Source organism: Leguminivora glycinivorella, chromosome 15 (genome assembly GCF_023078275.1).
Source record: "Leguminivora glycinivorella isolate SPB_JAAS2020 chromosome 15, LegGlyc_1.1, whole genome shotgun sequence".
In the NCBI taxonomy this organism is placed as follows: domain Eukaryota; kingdom Metazoa; phylum Arthropoda; class Insecta; order Lepidoptera; family Tortricidae; genus Leguminivora; species Leguminivora glycinivorella.
This window is the reverse complement of record NC_062985.1, coordinates 610,567-637,660: the sequence shown is the minus strand read 5'-3', so window position 1 is coordinate 637,660 and position 27,094 is coordinate 610,567. Positions and strand designations below refer to the sequence as shown.

Sequence of the window (27,094 nt, the reverse complement as noted above, 5' to 3'; positions counted from 1 at the left end):
GTCCCTGTCCTCGTCCCTCCCCTATCCCTATCCCCGTCCCCATCCCCTATTCCTATTCCTATTTCTATCCCTATCCTTATCTATACCTATCCCTATCCCTATACCTATCCCTATCCCTATCCCTATCCCTATCCCTATCCCTATCCCTATCCCTATCCCTATCCCTATCCCTATCCCTATCCCTATCCCTCTCCCTCTCCCTCTCCCTCTCCCTCTCCCTCTCCCTATCCCTATCCCTATCCTTTCCCTATCCCTGTCCCTTCCCTATCCCTATACGTATCCCTATCCCTATCCCTATCCCTATCCCTATCCCTATCCCTATCCCTATCCCTATCCCTATCCCTATCCCTAACCCTATCCCGTTCCTGTCCCTGTCCCTGTCCCTGTCCTTGCCCCTGTCAAATTATCATGCTAGGAGATGAACTTTGAAAAATCCTTTCTTAGTGCTCCTCTAAGGAACTTCCGTGTCAATTTTAAATCTCTTGAACCAGAAGTAAAGATAAAAACTAAACCTATACTTAAGGCCATTTTGGATATTTTAACCCCATTGCACAACAACAGGGGAGAAAGTTTCATTTCCACCTCATTAGATTTTAGAATCGTTGTATTTATCGTGATCATTGACCCGATAAACCATAAAAACGATACCCATATTGTGTTTTTGTTTTTGACTTTACCCCCTTTGGTCAAATTTTCAAAAAACCTGAAACATGTATTTAGTCATATGTCATTAGGAATCCTCCTGTGAAGTTTCGAATAAAATAGTCAAACTAATCTTGTTTCCCCATACAAACTTTGAACCCCCATTTCACCCTTTTCAGAGGTGAATTTTGAAAAATCCTTGGCGTAGAGGAGCACCTCTACGCCATATAAGGAACCTATGTGCCAAATTTGAAATTTCTAGGACCAGCGGTTTCGGCTGTGTGTTGATATATTATGTCAGTTAGTCAGTTTCTTCATTTATATAGTTTTTGATATTTAAACCCCATTGCACTACAACAGGGGAGAAGGTATTTCACTTCCGCCTCGTTAGATTTTAAAAACGTTGTATTTATCGTGATCAGCGACCCAATAAACCGTAAAAACGATACCCATAATAGTTTTTTGACTTTATCACCCCCTTTTCACCCTTTTAGGGGTTAAATTTTCAAAAAACCTGAAACACGTCTTTAGTCATATGTTTTTAGGATTCCTCCTGTGAAGTTTCGAATAAAACAGTGAAACTAACATTGTTTCCCCATACAAACTTTGAACCCCCATTTGACCCCCTTAGGAGGCGAATTTTGAAAAATCCTTTCTTAATGCTCCTCTACACTATATAAGGAGCCTACGTGCCAAATTTGACATCTCTAGGACCAGCGGTTTCGGCTGTGCGTTGATATGTCAGTCAGTCAGTCAATATCTTCTTTTATATATTTTTTTGATATTTAAACCCCATTGCACCACAACAGGGGAGAAGGTATTTCACTTCCGCCTCGTTAGATTTTAAAAACGTTGTATTTATCGTGATCAGCGACCCGATAAACCATATTACCCATATTGATTTTTTGACTTTATCACCCCCTATTCACCCTTTTCGGGGTTAAATTTTCAAAAAAACCTGAAACACGTATTCAGTCATATGTCTTAAGGAATCTTCCTGTGAAGTTTTGAATAAAATAGTCAAACTAATCTTGTTTCCCCATACAAACTTTGAACCCCCATTTGACCCCCTTAGGAGGTGAATTTTGGAAAATCCTTTCTTAGTGCTCCTCTACACTATATAAGGAACCTACGTGCCAAATTTGAAATCTCTAGGACCAGCGGTTTCGGCTGTGCGTTGATATGTCAGTCAGTCAGCTTCTTCTTTTATATATTTAGATAGATAGACACCACAACAGGGGAGAAGGTATTTAACTTCCGTCTCGTTAGATTTTAAAAACGTTGTATTTATCGTGATCAGTGACCCGATAAACCATAAAAACCGGCCAAGAGCGTGTCGGGCCACGCTCAGTGTAGGGTTCCGTAGTTTTCCGTATTTTTCTCAAAAACTACTGAACCTATCAAGTTCAAAACAATTTTCCTAGAAAGTCTTTATAAAGTTCTACTTTTGTGATTTTTTTCATATTTTTTGAACATATGGTTCAAAAGTTAGAGGGGGGGGGGACGCACTTTTTTTTCCTTTAGGAGCGATTATTTCCGAAAATATTAATATTATCAAAAAACGATCTTAGTAAACCCTTATTCATTTTTAAATACCTATCCAACAATATATCACACGTTGGGGTTCGAATGAAAAAAAAAATCAGCCCCCACTTTACATGTATGGGGGGTACCCTAATAAAACATTTTTTCCGATTTTTTATTTTTGCACTTTGTCGGCGTGATTGATATACATATTGGCACCAAATTTCAGCTTTCTAGTGCTAACGGTTACTGAGATTATCCGCGGACGGACGGACGGACGGACGGACGGACGGACGGACGGACGGACAGACAGACATGGCGAAACTATAAGGGTTCCTAGTTGACTACGGAACCCTAAAAACGATACCCATATTGATTTTTTGACTTTATCACCCCCTTTTCACCCTTTTAGGGGTTAAATTTTCAAAAAACCTGAAACACGTATTCAGTCATATGTCTTAAGGAATCTTCCTGTGAAGTTTCGAATAAAATAGTCAAACTAATCTTGTTCCCCATACAAACTTTGAACCCCCATTTGACTCCCTTAGGAGGTGAATTTTGGAAAATCCTTTCTTAGTGCTCCTCTACACTATATAAGGAACCTACGTGCCAAATTTGGAATCTCTAGGACCAGCGGTTTCGGCTGTGCGTTGATATGTCAGTCAGTCAGTCAGTCAGCTCCTCTTGTATATATTTAGATAGACACCACAACAGGGGAGAAGGTATTTAACTTCCGTCTCGTTAGATTTTAAAAACGTTGTATTTATCATGATCAGCGACCCGATAAACCATAAAAACGATACCCATATTGATTTTTTGACTTTATCACCCCCTTTTCACCCTTTTAGGGGTTAAATTTTCAAAAAACCTGAAACACGTATTCAGTCATATGTCTTAAGGAATCTTCCTGTGAAGTTTCGAATAAAATAGTCAAACTAATCTTGTTTCCCCATACAAACTTTGAACCCCCATTTGACCCCCTTAGGAGGTGAATTTTGGAAAATCCTTTCTTAGTGCTCTTCTACACTATATAATAAGGAACCTACGTGCCAAATTTGAAATCTCTAGGACCAGCGGTTTCGGCTGTGCGTTGATATGTCAGTCAGTCAGTCAGTCAGCTTCTTCTTTTATATATTTAGATAAGTACACAGAACTAGCAAATATTCTTTCATTTGCCTCAGTTCAGACTGATTAGTATCTGCGTTCAATTTTAATTCAGTACAAATGGATATTAATTTGTCACTTTTGTCAGTATTTTCCTGATTAACCACATTTGTTGCATCTTTATTAGCTATGACATCGTTGATAAGTTTCTTAACGTCTTCCGCCTGAGACTGATTCGAGTCTACAATTCGTTTCAATTCAGCATTGATTTGGTCGATCTGTTCTGTATTGAAGTAAGTAGCTGTATTCTGAATAGATTCTCGTTGTCGAACTGTGCTTTGAGGTTCTTCAGGAAGGGTTTTGATTGCAGCTTCAACATTTTTGATAGATTCCCTTAGATCTTGCATGTCACACTGATACAGTTCTATTATTTTGTTCAATTTGTCTTCGAGCTTATGAGTCTGATCCGCGTTCAAGTCAACACTGGACATCTTAGCAGCATTTTGTTTGCAAAACGGACAATTTGGAAATTGAATCGGTTGTGTCGTTTCCTCCATCTCCTTGATAATTGCTCCTAATCCGTTTCTAGTGAATTCTGCATTTTCAATAGCGTCACCATCTTCACGTTCGTTCTTATCACTAAACTCTGTCTCTTCCACGAGTTTTACCGTCGATGGATATGTAAGTTCAGTTGCCTCAGGACTTTCCATACGTTCATCAGGATTTGTGACGCAAAAATTTTTCTCCTTATCATTAATATCAGATTTGTAGGGCACAACCGTTTTCTCTAAAACTATTTCTGTGTCATCAGTTCCGAAAAGTGCCATATTATTTTTCTTTACTTGCTCTTCTAACTTTTTTACAGTTACGAGAACTTTAGGTAACTCTGTCATTTTTTCATCAATGAGTGACAATTTTTCATTCAGGTTCCTATTTGTAACAAGCAAATTTTCATTCAGGTTCCTATTTATAACGTGCAAGTTCCTCATGTACTCTTTTTGATCAGCTAAGTCACGTTGGATTTGTCTCATCATGTCCATAATATTAGCAGCCATGTTTCCTAGTACGTAGTTCTTATCACCTTGCCGCTGGTAGTTAACCTGGAATAAAAAAAAAAAACAAATTGAATATACAGTACGATTATGATATGTGTGGGACCCATTTTTAAATCAGAATTAATGATAATGATATAATGATAATACCGAGTTACGAGGGCAAGTGGGGTATTTTTAGAAAGATCACAAATTGTACATAATAAAACAGTTTTTTATTACTTTTTTGAAGGGAAATATAAAAACAAACCGACAAGTACCAGTCGGATTCGCCCACCGAGGGTTCCGTACAAGCTTTCAATAGTTGAATCAACAATATAACTCTACAGATTTGACTAGATCCTTCAAGACTCACTTTCCCCATAACAAGTAATATTTAATATACAATTTTATTAAGACAACGTCCAAAAAACTCATATATCGACATTGTACATTTTGTCTGTCATTTTTGAAGTTATTCAGTGGGATACGTAAATTTACTTTTTTTATTATTTTACTTGCTTTTTTTATAATTTTTTTTTTCAAATTTTTTTTAATTTCATAAAGCTTTCATTTAAGATACTTTTTGTCAAAATCGGACGACATGATCAAAAGATATATTTTTTTTCATTTTCATAAAACACCTCGCTACGCTCGGCTTCCTAAGGGATGAAATTTCGATATCCTCGGAAAAAATCGTTTACTATGTTGATGATGTATGATGTCTACTATCACCATGCAAAGCGGGTTGGTTCCATCTAAAAGTGCAGCTTTTGGTCAAAAATTCTCGATAACAAGTATGAATGACTAAAACATAATAATTTTAAGAAAAAAAAACCGCCTTCCTTGGGGTTCTGGTGATAAATACTTTCAAATGTTGGATTATGTTATCAATTCGTCTGTATATTTTTTAATGTTTGTTATTCGATATCTCCGTCATTTCTGAACCAATTTTGAAAATTGGATGATTCTGAAGTACTTACAGATGAGAATGATTATCAGAACGGAACTCTAACCACGGGCGGCTCACTTTTCATCAGCAGTTCCACTGCACCAAATGTCACTGTTCTGGACGTAAGTGCATGCTGTTCTTATAAAAATACCAAAGTCACTATAAGTGTTCCGTTCAGATTTGAGGAGTTCCGTTCTGACCATCATCAGCAGTTCCACTGCACCAAATGTCACTGTTCTGGACGTAAGTGCATGTTGTTCTTATAAAAATACCAAAGTCACTATAAGTGTGCCGTTCAGATTTGAGGAGTTCCATTCTGACCATCATCAGGAGTTCCACTGCACCAAATGTCACTGTTCCGTACGTAAATGTATGCTGTTCCTTTAAAAACACAAAAATCATCATATGTATGCCTTTCAGATTTGAGGAGTTCCCTCGATTTCTCCAGGATACCATCATCAGAACTGGGTTCTGAGAAAAATGGGACCAATCTGTATGCATATACATTCAATCAAAAAAAGCGATATAGGAAATGAGCGTTCATCGTGCAGCGACTACATCTATCGGCAACTTAAGTAAACTAATGTGCGTGAGCTTAAAATATGAAAGTTTAGCTTTTTCCCGCGGCTTCGCCCGCGTACTAATCTAACCTTGTTTTCCCATACAAACTTTGGCCCCCATTCACCCCCTTAGAAGGTGAATTTTGAAAAATCATTTCTTAGTGCTTCTGTACACCTTATAAGGAACCTACGTGTCAAATTTCGGTTTCGGCTGTGCGTTGATATGTCAGTCAGTCAGTCAGTTTCTTCTTTTATATATTTAGATGATTTTTATGTGATAATTATTTATTTCGTGAACCGATTTTCACCATTTTTCCTTTATTTGAAAGCAGGTAATTTCATTGTTATTCTGTAGAAATTACAGGTACAATAAACACCCACAAGGGAGGTTAAATTGAAAATGTAAATCTGAAAGGTTTTTTATAAACTAAAAAACCGGCCAAGAGCGTGTCGGGCCACGCTCAGTGTAGGGTTCCGTAGTTTTCCGTATTTTTCTCAAAAACTACTGAACCTATCAAGTTCAAAACAATTTTCCTAGAAAGTCTTTATAAAGTTCTACTTTTGTGATTTTTTTCATATTTTTTAAACATAAGGTAACTGTACACTATTCCGGGATAGTAAAATATGGTACATTATTCCGGTATACTTTGGGTTTTGTCGCAAAAAAAGGAAACTATCAGTAAAATCTTAATTTAATGCAGTATTTCATTAACTATAGATCAAATAGAACCGAAAAAGTCGATTTTAGAATATATACCATATATTTTGAAGCCGTGAGGTACCTCCAAACGCGTCAGTCGCAACCACGCAATAGTTTCTATGGGCGTGTTTGACGGTGAGCTTTACGCGGCAGCGGAACTTCGTAAGGGTTTGCTGTGATGCTGGTAAGTTTAATTATATTAAATTTGTATAATATTTCTCTTATAGATATCAATAGACATGTATATCATCGTTTCAAGTTAATTTTAAGAATATTTTTATAAAAATACCCGCTCCCGGAATAATGTACACCACTTTGATGTGGTGTACATAATTGCGGGAGTATCACGGAATAACGGAAACACACTCCATAATGTTTTTATGTTTTTTTTACTGTTTACGGTTAAGTATATTCATATATATGATGTAAATACGTAAAGTAAAGATTACAGATTATAATGACGTAATTACGGTACATATATTTTTTAGATTTTAATTCCATTATTGAGTACGAAATGTATACTCGTTGAGTAATAATTGCAAAATATTGGAGCGTGGCATCGACATTAAATTTGTTTTATTTCATTACAAAGGTTATTTATTTCGATGTTATAAGTATAACTGTTATATAATCTTCCAATATACTACTAAAACATCTTGTTTGTCTTTTAATATAGCCTTTGTTTTGACTGCCGTAATTAAGTACACGACTTTATATGAGTGTATCTTATTCCGGCATACTCATATGGAGTATATAAAATATATAAGCACATAAAATATGGTATAGAGACCCGGCCATTATGTTTTTAAACTTCCTTAGTTAACTAGAAATCTTTATATCGCATATCCGTTTGTCCGCCAGTCAGTCTGTCCGTCTACGATTTAGCTCAATCATCGTTAGTACTAGAAAGCTAAAATGTAGATGAGTAGAATACATAATAGGATATACATATATAAATATGAAATAGTACATATTCGTTGGACTCAGTCAGCAGAACAGCCTACATTTAATATTTATTAATTAAATACTATTTATTTATATATATACATTATATTGAATAACATATCACCGCCATAAGTATGTATACGGTGCAGCTTAGTGATCACTAGTACCAAAAAAGTGAAATTTTCTTGAGTATGAAATTTGTATAATCGGCAATAGCTTCTGGATTGAAATGAAATTAAAAAAAAAACCGAAATTGTACACCGATTTTCATCAAACAAGGCTAAGAAAAGAACTCTATCTAAAATTCAGCTTTCAAACGAAAAAAAAAACTAAATTTAAATCGGTTCATCCATGACAGCAATGCCATAGACAGACACACAGTCAAACTTATAACACCACGTCGTTATATCATACAATCGTTATATCGTTGTTATACCGTAAAATATCATATTTCCCATCCCATCCCAGCCCATCAAAATATTGCCAATTATAAAAAATACACTCTGTATAAGTATCTATCAAAACGATATGTGCATTGTATATTTATGTTAACAATATCTTTAATTCGTTTTTTTTACATATGCTTCAACAACGTGGACTTTAAAGATATCCCGTAATTACGTACAGCGACTCCCGGAATAAAAGCCATGCCAAAACTGTATCCCGGAATAATGGACAAACTAAGGGTTTAGTAAAACAACTGTAATTTCTATAAATTAGAAGTTACGATGCTAAATAATATCTTAAATCCATCGTAGAAGACTTATCCTTAAAATAAAATAGTTACCACGACTAGAAACTTCGCATTTTTTTTTCAATCCTCACTCAAAGTAGGAAACGTCTTAAGTTCCCGTAATATGGTACAGTTACCTTATGGTTCAAAAGTTAGAGGGGGGGGGACGCACTTTTTTTTCCTTTAGGAGCGATTATTTCCGAAAATATAAATATTATCAAAAAACGCTTTTAGCAAACCCTTATTCATTTTTAAATACCTATCCAACAATATATCACACGTTAGGGTTGGAATGAAAAAAAAATTCAGCCTCCACTTTACATGTAGGGGGGGTATCCTAATAAAACATTTTTTTTCATTTTTTATTTTTGCACTTTGTCGGCGTGATTCATATACATATTGGTACCAAATTTCAGCTTTCTAGTGCTAACGGTTACTGAGATTATCCGCGGACGGACGGACGGACGGACGGACGGACGGACGGACGGACAGACAGACATGGCGAAACTATAAGGGTTCCTAGTTGACTACGGAACCCTAAAAATGATACGTGTACGATTTTATTTTTCCTGTAATATTGACTATAATAGTCATGTTTGATAAAAAAATCACGAATTTTAGTTAGTAAACTTCGGAGCTAAGGGGGGGGGGGGACCGGTATTTTCTTTTACATTTTCCTTCAAAAAACATTTTTCCACAACCAAAAAATATAAAAAATATATTTGATATGTACAGTTTGAGCCCTTTCAAACGATACCCCACTTGACATTGACAATTTGCCCCCCTTTCATTTTGACCATTTTCTATAATTAATATTAATAAATAAAAAAAAAATACTTTCAATTTGTAGAGGTTGACAATATTCATAACTATTCCAAATTTCATATCGATAGCATACCTAAGTAGTTCTCGAGATATAAAGTAATGTGACAGACGGACAGACATACCAACAGACAGACAGACGGACAGAGCGGCACCATTAAGGTTCCTTTTGTACCTTTTTTTTACCTTACTTTACCTTAACTAGGTACCCATTCTACGAGAAACATAAGATTAACGAATGAAAGTTTGCACCGAACTCTCGGTGGGCGAGTCCGACTCGTCCTTGGCCAGTTTTTTTAACAGCAGTATACGGATACTTTGAGAAAAATCTCGACAAGGAATACGTAAGTGCGTTTTCACACTATCCGATCCGATATCGGATGTGAGAAGGATTTCAAAGGCAAAAATCAAAAATGAACTTAGAATGAATTCATATACCTACTGGGACATTTTTATACGAATTGATTAAGTCAAATATCTCATAATCTCACTCAGAGACAATATAGGGTTTTTTTTTAATATTTAAACTATTTTAAAAATAAAGCACTAAATAATAGCCGGGTCCACACAGAGCGAGGTACAGTCAACCAATTGGAACCTTAGGCCACTGTAGAACTATGTCATAGTGACGTTGTAAATCAGATTGTAAGAAATCTCTTACTGCTCGTCATTTTGACATGGTTGTAGAGTGGCCTAGGGTTCCAATTGGTTGACACGCCGTACAATGTGCTCACGCGACAAAGTCGAATGTGCAACGTGCCTCGGCTGGGGCAGGTTGCTCGGCGGAGCAAAACGCACACACTGCCTCGGCCGAGGCACGTTTACATAGCACGCTTGCCGCCTGACCACATTGCCTCGCAGCGTGCTTCGCTATGTGTGGACTGGGCTAGTTATTAAAAAAAACATGGACACCAATTATTTTTCAACACACCAATAATTATGTAAATATATGTTCATGTAAATAAAGAGATTTTATTTTCCTTTTTCAACACAAATTCTGTTTATAAAAACGAATAGAAACATTAAGTACCTAAATGTGACGTCATTATAATTACTCGTTTTCATATTAATTCCACATTAGCTAATGGTTTTAACAGTTCTTTAAAAGAAACTCCCGACCAACTCCCGTTGGTCGTATTTTAATTTCTTGTCACTCATTACGTATTGAGTGAATTCACGTAAAAGTAACGTGAGTCACGACTTCATCGAGTGTTTATTTTAACTACTGTAAATGAAAGAATCTATGCATATATCGGGAAAGTAACACTTATTAAGAGATAAATAGATTATCACTTGAACTGACAAAAAAAAAAAAAACTTGAACTTGCATCGTGAAATTCGTGAATAAATGGAACATGCCATAAAATCGTGACTCACGTTTCTTTTGCCGCGGATTGACCAATTCCCTATTTTTTGCACTTTATATATACCATCATTTATTTTTGCATTCATGTGTAACATTAGAAATTACAATAAGTACATAAGTACAGTCAAGTGCAAAAATACGTATCGATTTTATCCGCTCAAAAATATGTACCGAGACCTTATTCCGCCGACATAAAGTGCTATGGGACATATTTTTGATAAGTTGTACGCACCCATATTTTTACACTTGACTGTACATAGGTGAAACATGAATTCGAGAGGGTATATCAAATTAGTAACATTATTTTGTTATACTGTTAAGTCTACCTACCTCTACATACTACACAGCGGTGAAATAAAAAGGACCATTGAAACTTTGCATAGTGAGTTTTAAGGTCTTCATGAACAATTTTCATCATGGGACCACCAATGCTGAAATCGCAAAAAAAAAATTGATTGTTCATGACAGTCGGAATGTCTAAAACAGTCAAATTTTTTTTGCGATTTCAGCATTGGTCCCATAATAAATCTTGTTCATTATGACCTCAAAATTCACTAAGGTACAGCGGGGTAAATTTCGACTGGGGGACAATTGTAACAGATAATTTTTTTCAGTTCTACATGTATTCACTGAACACGCCTACTATGTATATAACCAGTGGACACTCTATTTAAGAGGCCGTCAATGTCAAAAAGTAGAAAATCGCAAAATTGGTAGTTTTCTACGTCTGGTTTTAGTCTCAGGATATACTTATTGATAAGATCAGTACTTGTTTTAAATTGCGCGTCTTCTTATCTACAAAATCAGTAGTTGACATCAAGGAAAAGTTACTCCCTGAATTAATTATGAGTGTTTTCCTGACGCTCGTTTAAGAAAACCCGCAAATAGTGGTCACGTCTGAGTTAGCTCATCTCAATTGTGTATGCTTTAGACTGCTAGAATTGATGTTGTCGCATTATTTATATCCTAAACTAAAAATTTAGTAGTTTACATGTGTAATATCATGCTACTAAAATACAGTAAATGGAAGTTAAACGAAATCAATTTCTGTCTGAAAATACTTCGAATCAAATGGCAATTACTTCGAAAACCTTTTAGGCAAACAAAAGGCTTTCTTGATCATTATAAACTTTAAGTATGTGTATGCAAAATAGTGTGTAATACAAATCAGGAAACACTTCCAATTTTAGATACATACTTACTTAAAGTTGTAACTAAAATGCGGTCGGCCCCTGTCGGCATCTTCATAAATTTGAATATGTACGACCGTGTTTTAGTTTTAAAATAATGTTATTTTATAAGCTAGATAACTGGACTACAGAATTATTACCTTTTCGTATTTTTCCTTACAAAGAGAACGAATAAAATCAATGTTGAATATAAACTTTCGTAAATTTTCCATACAAACGTCAAAACTGCGAACAGATTCTGTGGAGTCAGACGCTCGTTCGAGCTCGTTCGGAGCGGACGTGTCGCCAAATTTGCTCCAATGACATTTGTTTTTGACACTAGAAGTTGTATACGGATACGAAAAGATTGCCAGTGCTTTAAATGTGTTCAAAAGTAATAAGGTAAATAAATACGTGACATGTAAAAGAGTCTCAATTTAAAATTGTCTTCTTTTGTTGTTTACGACTTATTATTGTTGAAATATTCAAAAATATATGTTACTTTAATAGAATTATAAGCAAATTAGGTATTTTTTGTCTTCTAAACTTTATTAAAATGAAAAAGTTTTAAAATTAATTTTAACTCGTTGGACTTTATTTTCATTATACTGGTCACACTATTTAGTGTGTCAGTGTGTGTGACATTCTTCCGCGAAGAGACATTCAGTGTGGCGTGTGAAAAAACTAACAGAACTAATCATTATAATTATATTCTATAAACGATTATTTACGTAAATGGCGATTTTATTATAATAATACATTCTCTTATCACAAAATTGTTCTGTCAAGTAGTAATAAATGCTTTCGTTTGATATTTTTTTAAATAATTGATGTTTGTTTAGATTTTCTGTTCGAGTAATTATTTTATATTATATATCTCTGCTTTGACAGAAATGCATTAAAAAAGTAATACGTAGTGTATTACATTTTTCTTATGTCCAACATAATTTTTAAATGGTGTTTGCACACGATACACGTAACCTTAGATTCAGACAAGTTTAACTAAATTTCGAAAATTATTATTTTAATTTTAATAAAATAGGCTTTATAATTAGAATAAATAAAGCACTTTTTTTTAGACCAGAGTTATACTCTGTCAAACAAGTCTGTCAGTAAATAAGAACAAAGAAAACTATATGCGTCCTTTTCTTTAGGGTGCTAGAGAAAAGGATACCTATAGTTTTATTTGTTCTTATTTACTGACAGACTTGTTGGACAGAATACATTTTGATTTTATATGGTGTTTGCACAAATAAATTTTGAAAAAGAATCGGAGTGAATTCGTGTGATATAGTAACACTAGATTGACACTGTTCGCAGTCTAAACACGCGGCAGCGTGTCAAGCCAAGTTCAAGTAACCGAACTGGCAGACAGCATCGTGTGTAATATTACACGAACCATTTGGAGCCTCTTTGGGCGCCCTCACAACTCAAAACTATTTCACATAAATGTCAAATTTGGCTCTTAAGTATATTGATATTTGCGACATACATAATTATTATGTGCATATATAACATTAGGTGAATATAAAGGAAACAATCTGAAACTGGTATTTCTTTATACCTTTAGTAGAATTTTTCACGTAACTGGTTCTATTAGGACATTTTACTTATACTTAGTGCCAGTAACGGGTCCATATCGGGTCGCATACCTATGTTTTAGTTATATCTTCCATGCGCATACCAACTTGCGGCATAATCATCAGTGCGCACTGCGCATACATATGGAAGATCATATTTTTTTAGCCCTAGTAATTAGTTTCATACTCAATAGATGTCATTTGGAAAATGCATGTGCGCGCTACTGTTTCAATATTCCATTGAGAGCCCACGTGACTCCCTTCCTTAATCAGCATAATTTACTCAAAATGCTGCATCGTCGTAAGCTTCATTTGGCTTGTCTACTCTTCGGAGTCTTGAAGTATAAATCGCCTGCATATCTTTTTAATAAGTTATCTTGTATTAAGCTTAGCGACCGCCGTCAATGTTGAATCCATTTGCTGACGCCACGCCACGCTTCGGCAGCTTTCTGAGGAAGTTATAAATACCAAAGTTCGAAGTGTTGGAATAACATTCCGCCGCCCTTGAGGAATCTGCAAAGTATTCACACTTTCAAAACAAAGCTTAAATAATACTTGCACAGCCACCAACTTAACCAGGAAACCTGTATACATGACACAAGTTGCCTGTAGATTACCTACTTATATTTCTACTTGCCACTTAGGTCAAGTTCCATTCGCATTATCTTAGCTCTTCTTGTAATTCTCGCCCTTTATGATTCTTCCTATAAATAAAATATAAATAAAATAAATATAAATATACATAAATATTATAGGACATTCTTAATACACAGAGTGACGGTAAGCTCAAGAAGGCTTGTGTTGTGGGTACTCAGACAACGATATATATAATATATAAATACTTATACGTGGAAACTGTATAAGTGGAATCGCAAGGGACCGGCTGTTTAGTTTCGCTTATCCAGGTTTTCCATTTATCCAGTTTTCCACTTAACCAGGTTCAAATAAAACGTTTTCTCACTTACAGAGGCTCTCGCTTATAGAGGTTGTCGGTGCTAGTAATGTCGCTTATAGAGGTCAAATGAATATGTATCTTTTATTTAATATGCATGTAGATATAAATAAACAAAAAATGGTTTTGTGATCCTGACTTCAAAAAGCAATACTGTAAATAACCTACAATACTGTTATACAAAACAATATTTTTCCTTTGTTTTGAAGTAACTTATACATAAAATCACTCCTAATATATTTTATTTATTCAAGAGAAACCAGTATGGTTGAATAAATCAATATACCGTAGCGATTGTACTTTAATGAAAAAATCAGATTTTTTTAATTTATCCCGAAGAGATAAATACTTGATTGTGTGCTTAGGCATTGCTTATCCAACAGCACGGTACCGCACCGCAGATAAAACTAAACTGAACGATGTGTAATCTCAAACAAAATATATTATAGTTTAAACACAAACCATAATGTTAACGAAATAAACTACCCTCCTTGTGGCGGTTTATTGAAAAAAAAAATTATAACGCCAAGCTTTTCCACTCATAGAGGTTTCGGAGACGACTGCTTCCAGTTGCAGAGGTAAAAATAAGAAATGTACGAAAAAATGGATTCCGCTTATAGAGGTCCCAAAATTACTCTTATAGAGGTAATTCGGTCCTGAGGGACTGGGACCGAGAACTTGGGTCCACTTAAAGAGGTTTTCCACTTACCCAGGTTCCACTTATCCAGTTTCCACTGTAATACATAAATATACATAGAAAACATCCATGACTCAGGAACAAATATCTGTGCTCATCACACAAATAAATGCCCTTACCCGTATTCGAACCCGGGACCGCGGCGCAGCAGGCAGGGTCACTACCGACTGCCCTATGTAGCTATGCTGCTCCTATGTAGTTAAATGTATAATTTTGTGTGTAATTTGATAAAATCCATTTTAGTTTTGCAAGAATTTCACCACCTCCTTTCTTCCCGTGTGTGTTGTAGAAGTCGACTGTGGGATACGGGTGAAATTGTGGCGTAGGCGAGAGGCTGGCAACCTGTCACTGAAATATCACAATTTTCGTTTTCTTTCAACCCCTTTTTGCCAAGAGTGGCACTGAAATTTGAGGAGTTCATGTGCTCTGCCTACCCCTTTATGGGATACAGGCGTGATTGTATGTGTGAATGTGTGTACATAGTTTCGGTTGCTGGAAACCACTGGTCCCGTCTGGCTCAAAATAGAAGCTGGCACGAGATGGAGGAGGCCTTCGTCCAGAAATGAATGCTCCCCAATTAAAATTAGGTTTAAGCTTACTTATATTCTAAGTCTTAAATTAATATAAATTTTTATGGCTATTTTTATTTTTTATTTTATTTTTATGTGTGTATTAGTTTTGCAGTTCTTTCGACTTGTTTTGTTTGTCACGTTAATGCACGTAGCTACCGCATTACACTGTGGCGCAGCACGGGAAGCATGGTCGCGCGATAAATGATAAAACATCTGGCCGTCCCTATCGCACTTACTGATAGTGCGATAGGGACGGCCTGATATTTTATCGTCTATCGCGGGACCATGCTTCCGTGCTGGTTGCAATGGCTGGTTTAATGTTCAGCCAAGCGGTGTCTGACTCGATATGATGGTACGATACAAGTGGTAATATTTTTAATACCAGTTTTAGGTTAAAAAGCCTATAGTACTATTTAGTATAATTAGTGTTTTTGTTTTTTTTTATATATAATGTAACTTGCTTCTATAATCTATATGCTTCTGTAATTTTCTATAATGTATGTTTTCTATAATTTTTGTGACCTATCGCGATTGTTTCACCGGATGGTCTGATCGGAAGATTAGACCATTAGCATCGTCTTCTTGTTTACGTCTTCTTATTGTAACGTTTATTTTGTGTGTGTGTGTTAACGAATGAATGCATAAGAAATAATATTTTATGTTATAAATTGTTATAAAAAAAATTGAGGACTGGCCATTGAACTGGGCACCCTTTAGATCTCAATGATTTTGTCGTTTACGTCAACATTATCAACAACCAAGGCATACTTATATAATATTGAACTTGGCTCACATTTCACATTAATGTTTTTGATGGGATTGTAACGTTACAACTGATCTTCAGTAAAACTATAGACCTGTCTTAAGTTCCTCTATGAGGGTCACTGACCTCTTCCAGTAAATTGCGGTAGTGTGCGAAAAGTATGTTGGTGAGTGTGACGTGCGTTAGTGTGTGTAAATGGGGTAATTTGACAGATACTGAATTTTTACCCATCGAACCGGCCTCTTAATAATTCAAACATTGTAAAACATGGAAAAATCGACCAGTTACATTTGCACCCCAGTCGAGATTTGCCCCGCTGTACCTTATGCAAAGTTTAAACGGTCCTTTTACTTTACCGTGTTTACTCATAACGTTATTAATAAATGTTTTAAAATTACTCCACCTACCTTCTAAATCTTAACGAAACAATAAATCCTGAGCACAATGAATAAACCACTTTTATAGTGAAATTCCACAAATATTAATCAAACTTTTTGTATTGGCACATTTTAAGTACCACGTCTCGTAACGCCTGTACAACACTGTACTGTAGCTTAACAGCCGTTTATGCCATTATCTGTGCCCTTCCTTATCAAAATGTACCATATTATCAAACATAAGGACTCTCTTACTGGTTATTTGTATGAAAATATGAGCGAAGTTCGTCCTTATGGTAAGCCACAATAACAACCTTCTCCAAAACTGATTCTGCGAAACACGAACCGTATCGAATTCATCACGTATACCCGTCTCTTCCGCTCTCATTGCGAGCATGATTTGAACGACAGAGACAAGACATGCGCCGACGCAGGTATGTGCTGACTTGGCGGTACTGTTAACAGGATGCCTGAGATTAAAATAAACAATAGATATTCCGTTGGATTTATGACCGTTGGGTCGGTTGTTGTTCTTTTTTATACCGGTGGCAAACAGGTATACCTACGGTCCGCATGGTGGAAAGCGATCACCGTAACCTATGGACGCCTGCATTCCTGCAACTCTAGGGCTGTTACATGTATTGCCGATCCATTAGAAACTTGTACCTACACACCTTTGCCGCGTCCCTTTCTAAGGAGGGTTCGAGGTGCCAACGACTCAAAGGACAATAGATGCAACAACTTATTAGTTCCGTAGATCCTTCCGTCGTCAGCACACCGCACCGCACCCTCGTTGAGCTCTGGCAGCCTTACTCACCGACCGAAACACATCCGTTTTTGAAGTAGTTGGAGTGGTGGAAATAAATCCATACTAAAATTATAGATGTGAAAGTATATGTGTTTGTTTGTTTGTCCGTGTTTCAGGGCAAAACGGAGTGACGAAGTGATTTGTAAAGTGTAGATAGTTGAAGGGATGGAGAGTGACATAGGCTATTTGTGTCTCTCTTAACCCCCTTAAATTAGGTGGGAGATTTTATGGAGCATTCCGCAATTTTAGAATTAAACGCGAGCGAAGCCGCGGGCAAAAACTAGTAACTACAATAAGTGCGTTTTCACATTATCTGATCCGATATCGGATGTCGGACCGATATCCCATAAATTACAGGCGCCATCTTGGATTATTTTCCATTGAAATCCGCACTAAAAGTCCTTGTTGGGGAATAACTTGACACTTTGAGCATATAGGTAGAACACCCACTGTCTTTTCCTACTTTTAAATGGATATGATAGTTATTTGTTATACAAGGGGGCAAAGTTGTATTTTAACGCAGAGTGTGGAATTGAAAAATGAGCAAGTGAAAGGATTCTATAGTTGAACCACGAGCGAAACGAGTGGTTCGAGAATAGAATCCTGAACTTGCGAGTTTTTTAACACACGAGAAGTAAAATACATTTGCACCCGAGTGTAACACAAAACTTTTCCCCTCACTATAGCGAGGAAACTACAACGCAAAAAATGCGTTTATCACTGCTTCCAGTAGTTCCACAGGTGGTAAATCATCTTTATTACTAGATTCACCTACTTTTATCAATTTTAAAGCAGTTAATTCGACTTTATTCAAGGTCAAATCACTTTACCCACTAGTGGATAAAATGCGTTTTTACCCGCTGGTATGAAAGGACAAATCACGTGTTTCCGAGCTAGTGAGGGGAAAAAGTCCTTGTTGGGGAATAACTTGACACTTTGAGCATAGAACACCCACTGTCTTTCCCTGCTTTTAAATGGGTATAAAAAATGGTATTTCAAGCTGTATTACCTTAAATCGATGAGTACGATGAAAATGTTGTCGCGATGCTTTTAGAAAATATTAAATTTAGTCACACCCTTCGCTGATAATCTTATTTAATACGCTTTTTCTAATACTTATAACTGAATTACATTGTCATCTCGATGTCGGTACAAATACTCGAGGAAATTATAGTACGTTATAATTATAACCAACGTATCTTGTTTGTAAAACTACCCGCAAAATAAAAATATACCGCTGCGTTCAGTGTTGTTGCGATATTCTGTTGTTGGGCCATTTTTTTCAAAGTTGTCCACCCCACTTTTTTTTGGATTTGGAAATTTTTATGTGTTTTCCACTCAGAATCGCGAGCTCTTTCAATCCTAATAGGAGAAAAAAACTGTCCCAAGGTTTTTTTCCCATTCCGTTACCATTTTTTCATACATTTTGTATGGCGGTAACGGAATGGAAGGTTCGAAAAATGTATGGAAATCTTGGGACATTTTTTTTCTCCTATCAGGATCGAAAGAGCTCTCGATTCTGAGTAGGGCTTCCAAATACCGGACGTTATCCAATACCGGTATTCATTCCGGTATTAACGATTTCAATACCGGGATCCCGGGATCCCGGTATTGAGATCGCGAAAGTATAAAAACCAAGTAATTTGCTTAAAATAACAAATTTTATTCAAAATCTCGTTTGTTACTTTTCGTAAGTGTTATACTACAGCGAAATCTTGCCAATCCGACTTAGTGATGGGTCAAATCGAATACATTTCGAAATTCATAAATTTCGATTTGAACCCAAAACGGTTCGCAAACTTATGTAGCCAAGTCGGTTCAATTTCTATTGTTTATAAGTATACATAGTTCAAAGGGCTACGCCCCGTGCTCTTTATTTTTGTTATGAGTGGGACTGAGGATGCAGTATATAAGTAAAAGCAAGCGGGAAAGAGCGTCAATTCTCTACTCAGGTGATTCTGTATTAGGGTTACCCTCATCTGGTAGAATAGTTTTAGTTAGAAACACACTTTGCACAACATGTTTCGCAGAAGCACTATCGGTTGAATGGTCATTTTGCAGAAAACTTGGTTGGCATTATTACTACCACCCTCGCATAAGCCACATTTGGTAGAATAACATTTTACAGAACGTTACTCGACTTTGATTTAGCATAGTTTTATAATACCATAATAATCGTATCGCACATGAGCAGAATTATTACACGCTATCAAAAAGGAAATGCTGCCCCAGAGTCACCGTTAGGTGCGACGACGAGCGAAATGAGGAGGAGTGTTAGGTATCTTGCATCCCCAACACATCCAACTCGCTATCCAAAAGCAATCTGCAACATTATGCCTAAATATTATTTGCGAAAGTATTGTTCGACTAGAAGACTATTATGCACATACACATTATGATAACAGACAATTCGGTATTACAAAAATCTGCGAAATGATTTATGCCAAAGCATATTTTGCGTAAGATGTTTCTGCCAATCGTGACTCCTGCCAAGAACTCTTATACGAATCAAATATATGCGAAAAAAAGTTTCTGCAAGACAATAGTGAACGGATTATGTAAGTTAGATATCGCCCACCGCCAGATCGGACATTTCCCAAGAAGACGCGGGCATCCATAGCAAACTATGTTTTCTGCCAAATCGATCTCTTCAGGCTCGTCCGGAATAGAACCTTGTAGTTCAGTAGGTAATCTCTTGCATTTTATAGTCAATGTTAATGGTGTAATTGTACTGTAGATTTAACTATAATATCACTTTATTAAATAACAAGACACATAATTGACTTTTGAAACCAGTACATGAGATGATTTTTTTTTTGAAACACATTGTAATATTTGTAAGCAATATCTGTGGTACAATTTAGTGGTATTTTTGTTTTTGGTGGCGCTAAAGTACTAATACAATAAATTCGCCAAAATCGCCAAATCATTGAACAATTATCCAAAAAAAAACAAAATTGTCCCACATAAATAATTTCATTATAAATCACATTAAGAAATAATCATGATAATCAAAATCAAGAAGGTTAGGAACAGGAACAATCTACGGATTACGAAAGTAATTTTCTTGATTTTGATACTTCAGATTTCCCAATTTCGTTACTACAGGAAATGTTACGGCAAAGTTTAGCGCTAGAGTACAACACATTAACGCACATGCACATTAAATCATAGAGTAGCTACGTTATACGTTAGTTCGTATGCATTAACCAATTTTTTGTAAAATGTTTTATCATCAGAGCGATTTGTTTACAGAGGGTCTGTGGTCTGTGGCCTGTTGCAACGTTTGACGTGTTGCTTTGTATCACACTTAACTACGTGCGAATTCACAAGCGCAACAAATGTGTCAAAAAATGTTCGCGACAGGCCATCCTCAATTAATGCTTTTGACACGCATCTTTATCTAGGTAATCATCGAAAAAACTATCATTTTCATACAAATATTGTAAAAACACCAAACAGAGAATGTGTCAAATCGCGAAACGAGAGCAAGAAGCAAGATTTACGCGTGTAGCCACCATCATGGTGCAGAAATGTAACGTTTTTGATGAGTAATTTACGTTCATTTGGCAAAATTTATTAATTTCTAAAAATACCGGGATCCCGGTATTACTAAATTAAATACCGGTATTGAAATGTGCCCAAAAAAAGGCGGGATCCCGGGATCCCGAGATACCGGGATCCCGGTATTGGAAGCCCTAATTCTGAGTATGAATCGCGTAAAAAATACCCATGTTACAAAAAAAGTAGGGTGGACAACTTTGAAAAAAATAGGCCTGTTAACGGGGTCGGCTTAGCAAATTGCTAATCGAGTTAAATACAAACATGAAAAAAAAATCTGTTATATATATTTTTTTGTTTGTGCAATAAAATTAATTAAAAATAATTAATTATAAATGAATAGGATGTGCAAAATTTCAGTTTCATCCGAATACGGAAAGTAGGTAAACTTTAACTTGCAAGATTTGACACAGTATAGCCCGACATAAAAGAGAAAAAAATAAAAGGGGCGCCACAACGTCTATGGCGTCTATGTAAATTGTAAACCGTTTAGCGTGTGGCAACTATTGTGACACTTTTGTATGAGAAAAGTTAAGTGTTGCTATGATAAAAAAAGTTAGTTCCATTTCTACTATTCATGTACATGTATTATATGTATTTTTGCCAAGCTGTAGTCATGTACATACATACAGTCCACGGCAAGTTGATATATAACTTGTAGTAAAATGTCTGTTTTCTTTCCAGTTCTGCAAGAACTTCCGCGTAGGCGAGCGGTGTTGCGAGTTTGAATGCCTCGATCCGCCTGGTGAGGACATCCGCTACCGCGAGCGGCAGCGGTTGCGGGCGCTCATACTGGCCGGCAACTCCTCAGCACATCACATACTGCCGTCGAAGGAACTCAAATATGGAATGTCGATACTGGCCGTGGCCGTGGCTAGGCTTGTCTGAGTTGCAACCAGCCAGTGGCGCGCAGTCACCGTTGTATGGGCTGGATGCTGGCTGGCAAGCCGTTTACGTCACTAGACAAATTAAAAAAAAAAAGTACGCGCGAATGTTTATAATCCCGTGAGACCATGCTCTTAACGACGAACAGAAGCCAATGGAAAAACGTGATTTTCAACAGGGCATGTCACGATCTTTAGCAATGAGGAAACTGAAGAAGAAGAAAACTTAAATTTCGCGCATTTTCTAGTGACAAACTGGTTTGACCGGTCTATAATTGCATGTTAGGTCGACACGTCTGTAGAGCCTTAATGGAAAAAAATGAAACCATAAACAGTTTTGGAAGTGTGAAGGTGTTGTATATGTGTATAGTGTGTGGAAGTTTTTTATTGGTGATATAGGGAAGTGAAATGTTCAAGAACAGTGTTAAAGATTGGTTAATTTTCTTTTTAAAACATGGGTTCAAGATTTTATGAGGTCTGGTGAAAAACAACAGGAAAAAAATCAATGACAGTTTTATAAATTTGAATTAATGGTTATAGAACATCAAAGGTTGTTAAGCGACCTAAAAGTTGAAGGGCGTTGTTCACGCTAAACCACATTATGATGAAAGTTCAAATTGTAGATAGCATGTTAAGGAAAGTTCAATATTTTGCTAAGCGGGGTGAATGGCAGAGTACACCGCCTGCGTTAGGCCTGATTTAGACAGCGGGCGAACTCGCATGCGATTTTAGTTACATTGCTGTTGAGGTTACATACAATTTTGCACAGCCATCAAATACCGCAATGTAATAAAACGTATGCGAATTATCGTACCATCTAAATGGGCCCTTAGCGTTTGTGCGTGTACTAAAATGTTGCACGCACACGTCACGCAAGCAGTGCATGTGACGACTCTTATAAAGTTCTGTATATTACAACGCGTACCTTACTAGTACTACCTACAATACCTACTTGCACACGGATGTCTACGCTCTTGAATCTTGTGTGCACAGGCCTTAAGTCCGTTTTCACATTATCCGATCCGATATCGGATGTCGGAAGGATTTCAATGCAAAAAATTCAAGATGGCCCCTGTAATGTATGGGATATAGGCCCGACATCCGATATCGGATCGGATAATGTGAAAAAGCTCTAAAGATGGTGTCATTTTATAAGGATAGTCAAGAGCTCAAGACATATTTGATTATGTTGTACAGTTGTGAGACGGTTATAGGCCATATGTTCGAGGTTTTTCACAGTTGAAGTTGATAAATCGTTTATTTTATTTAACAATATATTACAAAGGCAATAAAATAATAGATCCCAATAGATTAAGTACTCAATTTAACCGACAAAATAACTTCAATGTAACGTACACTCACTAAAGCCTCCGCCACACATAAAGCGTTTTGATAGCGTAACGTTAGCGGAGCGGAACTCGCGCTGAATGCGCGCGCATACCGCTTGCAATCCGCAAGGTGCAACGCCAGCGTCCGTCCGGCGGCGCACCGCTAACACTCCTCCTACGCTCTCAAAACGCGCATGTGGGGCCTAGCCTTAAATTTAAGGCCTGAGTGCTCGCTCATATATCATGCAGCGGGGCAGGGCGTGCGGCGTGCATGTCAATTTGTCAAATAAAGCTAGGAACATACACAATGAACATACACTTAACCGTGCAAACTATCGATCGTCGGTCGTGGACGTGGCCTTGAGCGCATTGACGTCCGATCGAAATCTGGCTCGCTGGATGTTTTGGTCAGCCGAAGCCACGTCCCGAAGACCGTGCACACTGATCGGTCGCGGTCGCGGACGTCCGCGTAGTATGTTCCTAGCTTAATTGAAGCTCGTACAAGTGTCCTGAGTCGACGCTGCATTAGGTGGCACGCTGGCCCGCCCCGCCGAACGCTCCGCTCGGAGCGTCCACTGGCCTTAAAGTGAGATGTAGTGAGATTGCTTTGAAATTTGAATTGAAAAGGGAATCCCTCGGCTCTGAGCCTTGGATTATACAAATGAATAATGTTTCAACTGTCGAGAGGGAAATGGAAATTGGAGTTATAATGCTAAAATACTACGTGAAAAAAATTTATTCTGTGATTCAAATAATATGGATTTCAAAATAAAAGATAATCCAATACATCAAGGTTTTGTTCTATGGCAAACAATTAAATTTGGCGAAAATAAAAGTACCTGAGCATGGCGATATATGGTTAATTTATGCCGTGTAGTAATTAAATTACCTCTCTAAGTGCATGACTTATTAATATAATTTTACCGACAATTATACTTATTACCTACCTGATGATATTATGGCATTTTTATCAGAACAGCGAAAGAAGCAAAAATAAATTTGAGTAGGTAGGTACCTATTGGTTTTGTGCGCTCAACATAATTAATTAGATGTAATCTATTACACATGTCGGTACATATATTATAATGTACGTCTCGCTTCAGAAAAGTATGCGTGCATGATATTAAAATGAGATCACTTTGACATTGAGTGCTTTTAAGTTCGAATGGGCATTTTTCTTTCGACAGTCGCAACCTCCCAACACCCGCAACGTACCACAGAAATCGCAATAAAGTTTAACTACCAGGGGCCTATTGCATAACATTTTACAACTTGTATTACAAGCGGAACTCTCTTTCTTATAAAATGAATTGGAGGGGGACTACCGCTTGTAATATGAGTTGTAAATTGTTATGCAATAGGCCCCAGTTTACGAACCCGCAAATGTATCGTAAACTGTTGATAGACGCTTCACAAAATTGTTCCAACATGCCAAATATTTCTATACAGGTACAGTCGCAGTGGAAAGTAGGCGTCAGCAGTACAGTCGCCGTCAAAGATATCAGAGCGGCCACGGCGCTTTGCATTTCCTATCGCATACTATAATGGGCAGTACTCCGAGGAATAGGCGAGACGACTAAAAAAACTAATTGGTCCGGCAGTTAGATTATCAAAGAATTTAAGACTCGTAATTTTTCTTTTTTCTCGTAAACGAAAAATGACGACGGTACAGTGCGTTGAAGTTTCGCATGACGTCACGCCTAGGTACAATTTTTACTTAGAAGTGACGTCACAAGCCCCCAGTCCGGAACTTTGATGCTCTATATCTTTGTATTTTTTCGTTAATTAGAAAAAGCGAAATATATGTGTTCAGTATTTTTGGACGATCTAACTGACGGACTAAACAGAATACCATTTTTTTTATGTAGTCGTCGTGCATCCCTATTGTTCGGATTAATCCCTGCCGATTCTGATCACCATCGCCCTATGTGACAACATATCCATGACCATCTCCATCTCTAGTGCACGCTTATAAATATTAGACTTGCAGCGGGGCGGTGTGCATGTGAAACAATTGAATTTCATACAAGTGTCCTGAGTCGACGCTGCATAGGGTGGACGCTGGACGCACGCTCGCCCGCTCTGCTGCACGCGTCGCCGACCAAGCGTCCAAGAGTGACTCAGGCCTTAGGGACCGGCCACACTTAAGAGACGCATGTCCTGAGGTGCGGAACGGACGTCCGCGCCACGCCGCCTGAATGTAATTCAAAAAACGTCTCCTAAGTACATTTTGTATAGGAAGAACGTAAGACGCGCCCCAGGTGGCGTGGCGGCGGCGTGGCGTGCGCCGCGCCACCTTCAGGCGGCGTGGCGGAGACGTCCGTTGCGCGCCGCAAGACACGCGACGCCTAAGTGGGGTCGGTCCCTTACACAGAAGCATTATTACTAATAATTTATTAGTACATACTTATTGGGCCGATAGTTAAAACTTGAGTGACGTTAACAAGTCGGCTATTTATAGTTAGTGCCTAAATATTTAATTACTTTCACGACAAGACGGCACTTTATTTCTGTAATCGGTACTAGATTTGTAGGTACCTACACGTGTTGGTTATAAATAAACGCTGAAATCATGCTGAAATCTATGCTAAGTAAGCTGACGGGCGAAGGGTGACGGTGCAAGATGTGCCTTTTAACGATGCTTACTAAGTAGGTTACACGCAATTTCTGGCTAAAATCCTATTCTGAATTAACATCTATTAAGAAATAAAATTGAAAAATGTATTGTCTCGATAATACGATACGATACGATCATTTATTGATAAAATATATTTTACATGTCATAATGACTACTCGCGAATGATTATCACTGGCCCATTGCTCTGCCTACTGAGCTACCGGCACTTCGCTCGATGACAGCGAATACTTCACCATATGATGCGCCTTTGGGAGGCGCCAGTACTTCCATTAGGTATTTAGGTACAGGTATTTACAGGTAAAATTTACGGTAGTTATAACATTTTCCGTTAACCAACCAAATCCAAATACAAACCCAAGCGGTACTGTCACTGAGCAACCTGTCTTTAGCCTCTATTTGATCCTGTAATGTCATTTACCCTCAACTGGCACAAGGAGCCTTTTGAGGGTAGATTTTGTTTACCTTTATTTAGGTACCTAAAGATACAGACTATAGCAACATCTAGCGTGAGAGATAGTTGTGTTCATGCCTGAAATGGAGGTCATGCGTTAATATAGGAGTGATATAATTATAACTAATGTTAGTTAACCGTAACTATCTAGATACCTACTGCCTATCAAATACGATAATTTCAATACCTAGCATAGGTACTTAGTCCTTGACATCTAGGCACTTTCCACTCCGACTGTACGTCACCGGCATAAAAGCTCGGCCACACATGCGCGTTTTGATAGCGTAGGCGGAGCGGTAGCGGAGCGTCAGCGGAGCGCAACGATAGCGGTGCGCCGGACGAACGCTGGCGGGAACTAACGAGCGGATTGCGAGCGGAATGCGCGCGGATTGCGAGCGGAACGCCAGCGCACCGCTATAATTGCGCTCCGCTAACGCTACGCTATCAAAACGCTTTATGTGGCGGAGGCTTAAATGAGTGATGATTTTTGTACCTTGTCACATTAAAATCTTATTTGAAATGTCATACGAAGTTGTCAAATGATTAAAATCGACAAGGTACAGAAATCATCACTTATTTAAGTCGGCGACTGTACCTATTAGCCTATTACCTACTTATTAATAAGTTACTATATTTAACTCCTCAGTTTGAACTAAGCAGGTATATTACTTATTTAAACATTTGTGGGCAAAGTTTCGGACCAATTTTAAGTAAATACCGAGTAGTATCATATGTACTGTGGACTTTATTTGACTATTATTTCGACATTTAAATGTGTTGTGTCCGATAGTGTATCTATAGAATAGCGAAAAACATTGGTAATTACTCAATTAGCTAATTAGCAGACATTGTAACTTTAGCAGCAGTTTTGGTACGGTGTGTATTTTATCCTAATCCCAGCCTTAACAAAAAAAAATATTTTTCTGTCCTCCGGC

At 37.3% G+C, this 27,094-nt stretch overlaps 1 protein-coding gene across 1 annotated transcript in view; it reads left to right on the top strand.

Annotated features, from left to right (window-relative positions):
* The window catches only part of LOC125233957 (integral membrane protein DGCR2/IDD-like), a 146,406-nt gene extending 124,189 nt beyond the window's left edge, over window positions 1–22,217 (top strand). Inside the window, exon 3 of the mRNA XM_048140129.1 lies at window positions 21,543–22,217. Within this exon, the coding sequence (XP_047996086.1) occupies window positions 21,543–21,746 (204 nt within the window). The 3' untranslated portion in view covers window positions 21,747–22,217. The remainder of the gene's footprint in view (window positions 1–21,542) is intronic.
* Window positions 22,218–27,094: the final 4,877 nt, after the last annotated feature.